This window comes from Carya illinoinensis, chromosome 12 (genome assembly GCF_018687715.1).
Source record: "Carya illinoinensis cultivar Pawnee chromosome 12, C.illinoinensisPawnee_v1, whole genome shotgun sequence".
NCBI lineage: Eukaryota > Viridiplantae > Streptophyta > Magnoliopsida > Fagales > Juglandaceae > Carya > Carya illinoinensis.
The window spans coordinates 434,174-436,955 of record NC_056763.1 but is presented as its reverse complement, the minus strand read 5'-3'; the positions used below and the strand labels follow the sequence as shown (position 1 = coordinate 436,955).

At 38.7% G+C, this 2,782-nt stretch overlaps 1 protein-coding gene across 1 annotated transcript; it reads right to left on the bottom strand.

Moving 5' to 3' along the window:
* Positions 1–402: 402 nt before the first annotated feature.
* Positions 403–2,262, bottom strand: LOC122290157. The gene is made up of 2 exons (XM_043097724.1): positions 1,272–2,262; positions 403–596 (listed from the first exon to the last, which is right to left on the bottom strand). The coding sequence occupies exons 1-2, from the start codon at positions 1,939–1,941 to the stop codon at positions 523–525; spliced, it is 744 nt and encodes a 247-aa protein (XP_042953658.1). The 5' UTR covers positions 1,942–2,262; the 3' UTR covers positions 403–522.
* Between the last annotated feature and the right edge of the window lie 520 nt (positions 2,263–2,782).

Below are 2,782 nucleotides of genomic sequence, written 5' to 3'. Positions count from 1 at the left end.
AGGAATGGTTTTAATGGTTATGTTTTTGGGCCAAATGGGTTTTTGGCATGCGTGGAAAAATTATGATTTTATGGGACATGTGCATTGCATTCTTTCATGCATATTGTTGAGTTTAATATGTTTTTATCTAGTGGCATTTGGATTTTACTTACCTGCGGCACCATTTCTGGTACCGTAGATTTTGGTGCAGAGATTGAGGAAGAGGAGGAGGAGGCTGAGCCCAAGGATGCGGCTCCGCCGAAGTTCTGGGTTGAAGTTAATGTCTTGTTGTTGCTTTGAGTAATATTTGTAGTTTGTAATATTTTATTATGTATGTTTTGAATAGTTTTGTATTTAAATAAGAAAAATTTTGGTACTTAGTTTATGACTTTGCTATCCGCTGCGTGTTTCTCGTGCACATTTGTTGCTTACACACATACTTGGCACACGTCGATAGGGTGGTGACTCGTGATGTCATCATCCGGACGTCTCGATTTCCCCGTGTCCGTGCGTGGGGATTTGGGGGCGTCACACAATCGTAATTTAACAAAGACTTTTCAGCAAATAAGGATTACAACGCATTGACTTCTTCAATGTCTTCAAGTTCTTGAGGTTGCCTGTACAAATTAAAGATATTCAGCTCTAAAGTCATATTTCCAAAACTCAATTTTAAAACACAACTCCTACAATTAATTATAGCATTAGAAGTTGCTAGGAATGGTCTTCCTAAAATCACCGGTGGTGAGGAGTTTGAGTGGGATGACAACTTCATATCCAATACCACAAAATCCAAAGGGTAATAAAATTTATCTACTTGGACCAAGACGTCCTCAACAATACCCTTAGGAATTTTTATGGATCTATCGGCAAGTTGCAAAATGATTGAAGTGGCTTTTAATTCCCCTAACCCCAATTGTTCATACACACTATAAGGTAGCAAATTAACCCTCGAACCTAAGTCTAGCAAGGCCTGGCCAATCTTAGAATTTCCAATGACACATGAAATGGTAGGTGAACCAGGGTCCTTGTACTTAGGTGGTGTGTGGTTTTGAATAATGGCACTAACTTGCTCAGTGAGAAAAGCCCTTTTTTGCACATTTAGTTTGCGTTTCACAGTGCATAAGTCTTTCAGATCCTAACCTACTTAAAAATTTCTAAGATTTCAGCATGCTGTTTGTCTTTATGCAAAGAAAGCAAACGATGTGGAAAAGGTGCAGGAATGAGACATGCATCATTATTTGAATTTGAAGTGCTTGGCTCACCACTAACTAGAGGAGGGTTAGCTTCTTTACCTGACTTCCTTGCACTATGGACAGGGATACCCACGACCTTACCATTCCTCAAAGTTGTAATAGATTTCACTGATTTCACATTGGCCCCTTCACCATTATTCTGAGATGATTGACTTTGCACTTGTGGATTGGGTTGGGTTTGAGCGGGAAATTTGCCTTTCTCTTGGTTACTTAGAGTAGTGGTTACTCTAGTAAGGGTCCCTCTGATGTCATTGATGGATTGAGCGTTCTGGCTGTTGACTGTGCCTGACTTTGCATAAATTGTTGTATGGTAGTAGTTAGCTGTTGAATGGAATCTTTCACTCCATTTTTTGCATTGGAGGGGCTGATTTGCAAAGTAAGAGGGTCCCGACCCTTGGCCAGCTGCTCCATATGGGGTATACTGACTTTGTCCTTGTGTAGATGGCCCAGGTTGTTCATTCTTCCAACTGAAATTTGGATGACTTCTCCAACCTGCATTGTAAGTATTAGAGTAAGGTTTAGAAAAATTTTTAGAGATCATATGCACAGGGTTGGATTGATCAAGCAACACTTCTTTAAAAGCCGAAATTGTTGGGCATGCATTAGTCACATATCCTGTATCTTCACATATGTTGCATTTTTCAATTGATGGCAAAACATGCATTTCATCAACTTTCTTAAGCTCTAAAGACTCTAACTTTTCAGACATTAATGCAAGCTTAGCATGTAAATCATCATATTCTTTCAAGTGGTATTTACCACCCCCACCAACACATTTTTGATTTTCAGATCAATCATACAAGTCAAAAACATCCCAAGCTTGGGCATTTTCAGCCAAATAGTCAAAATATTCAAACGCTTCCTCGGGCCCTTTGTTGAAGAATTCACCATTGCACATGGTTTCTATAAATTGCCTCATTTTTTGTTGCAACCCCTCATAGAAAAAACTAATGACCCTCCAATTCTCATATCCATGGTGAGGACATGCATTTAGGAGGTCTTTGAATCGTTCCCAACAATGGTAAAATGTTTCCACATCCTTTTGGCAAAAATTCTTGATTTGCCTTTTCAAGGCATTGGTTCTATGCATGGGAAAAAATTTCTTTAAAAATTTAGTTTGCATTTTTTGCCAAGTCCCAATAGATCTTGGTCTTAAGGAATTCAACCATGTCTTAGCCTTGTCTTTCAAGGAAAATGGAAACAATTTCAATCTTATGACCTCTTCAGTGCATATTCTATCCATAAATGTGGAACACACGTCTTCACACTCTTTGATATGCAAGTAGGGATTTTCAGAGTCCATACCATGAAAGTGTGGTAGCAATGGAATCATCCCAGGTTTGAAATTAAAAGCATTTGCATTAAGAGGTAAAATGATGCAAGAATGGGTGCTAGTCCTAACAGGCTGAAGATACTCTCTAAGTGTCCTGCTTTGATTTACCATTTCCCTATCATGATGTTCTTCTTTAGCCATGTTACTATGAGTGTCAAATGATGATTCAAATGTTGAATTAAGAGAAACAGATGATGCACTCGATGATGAGGTTGAT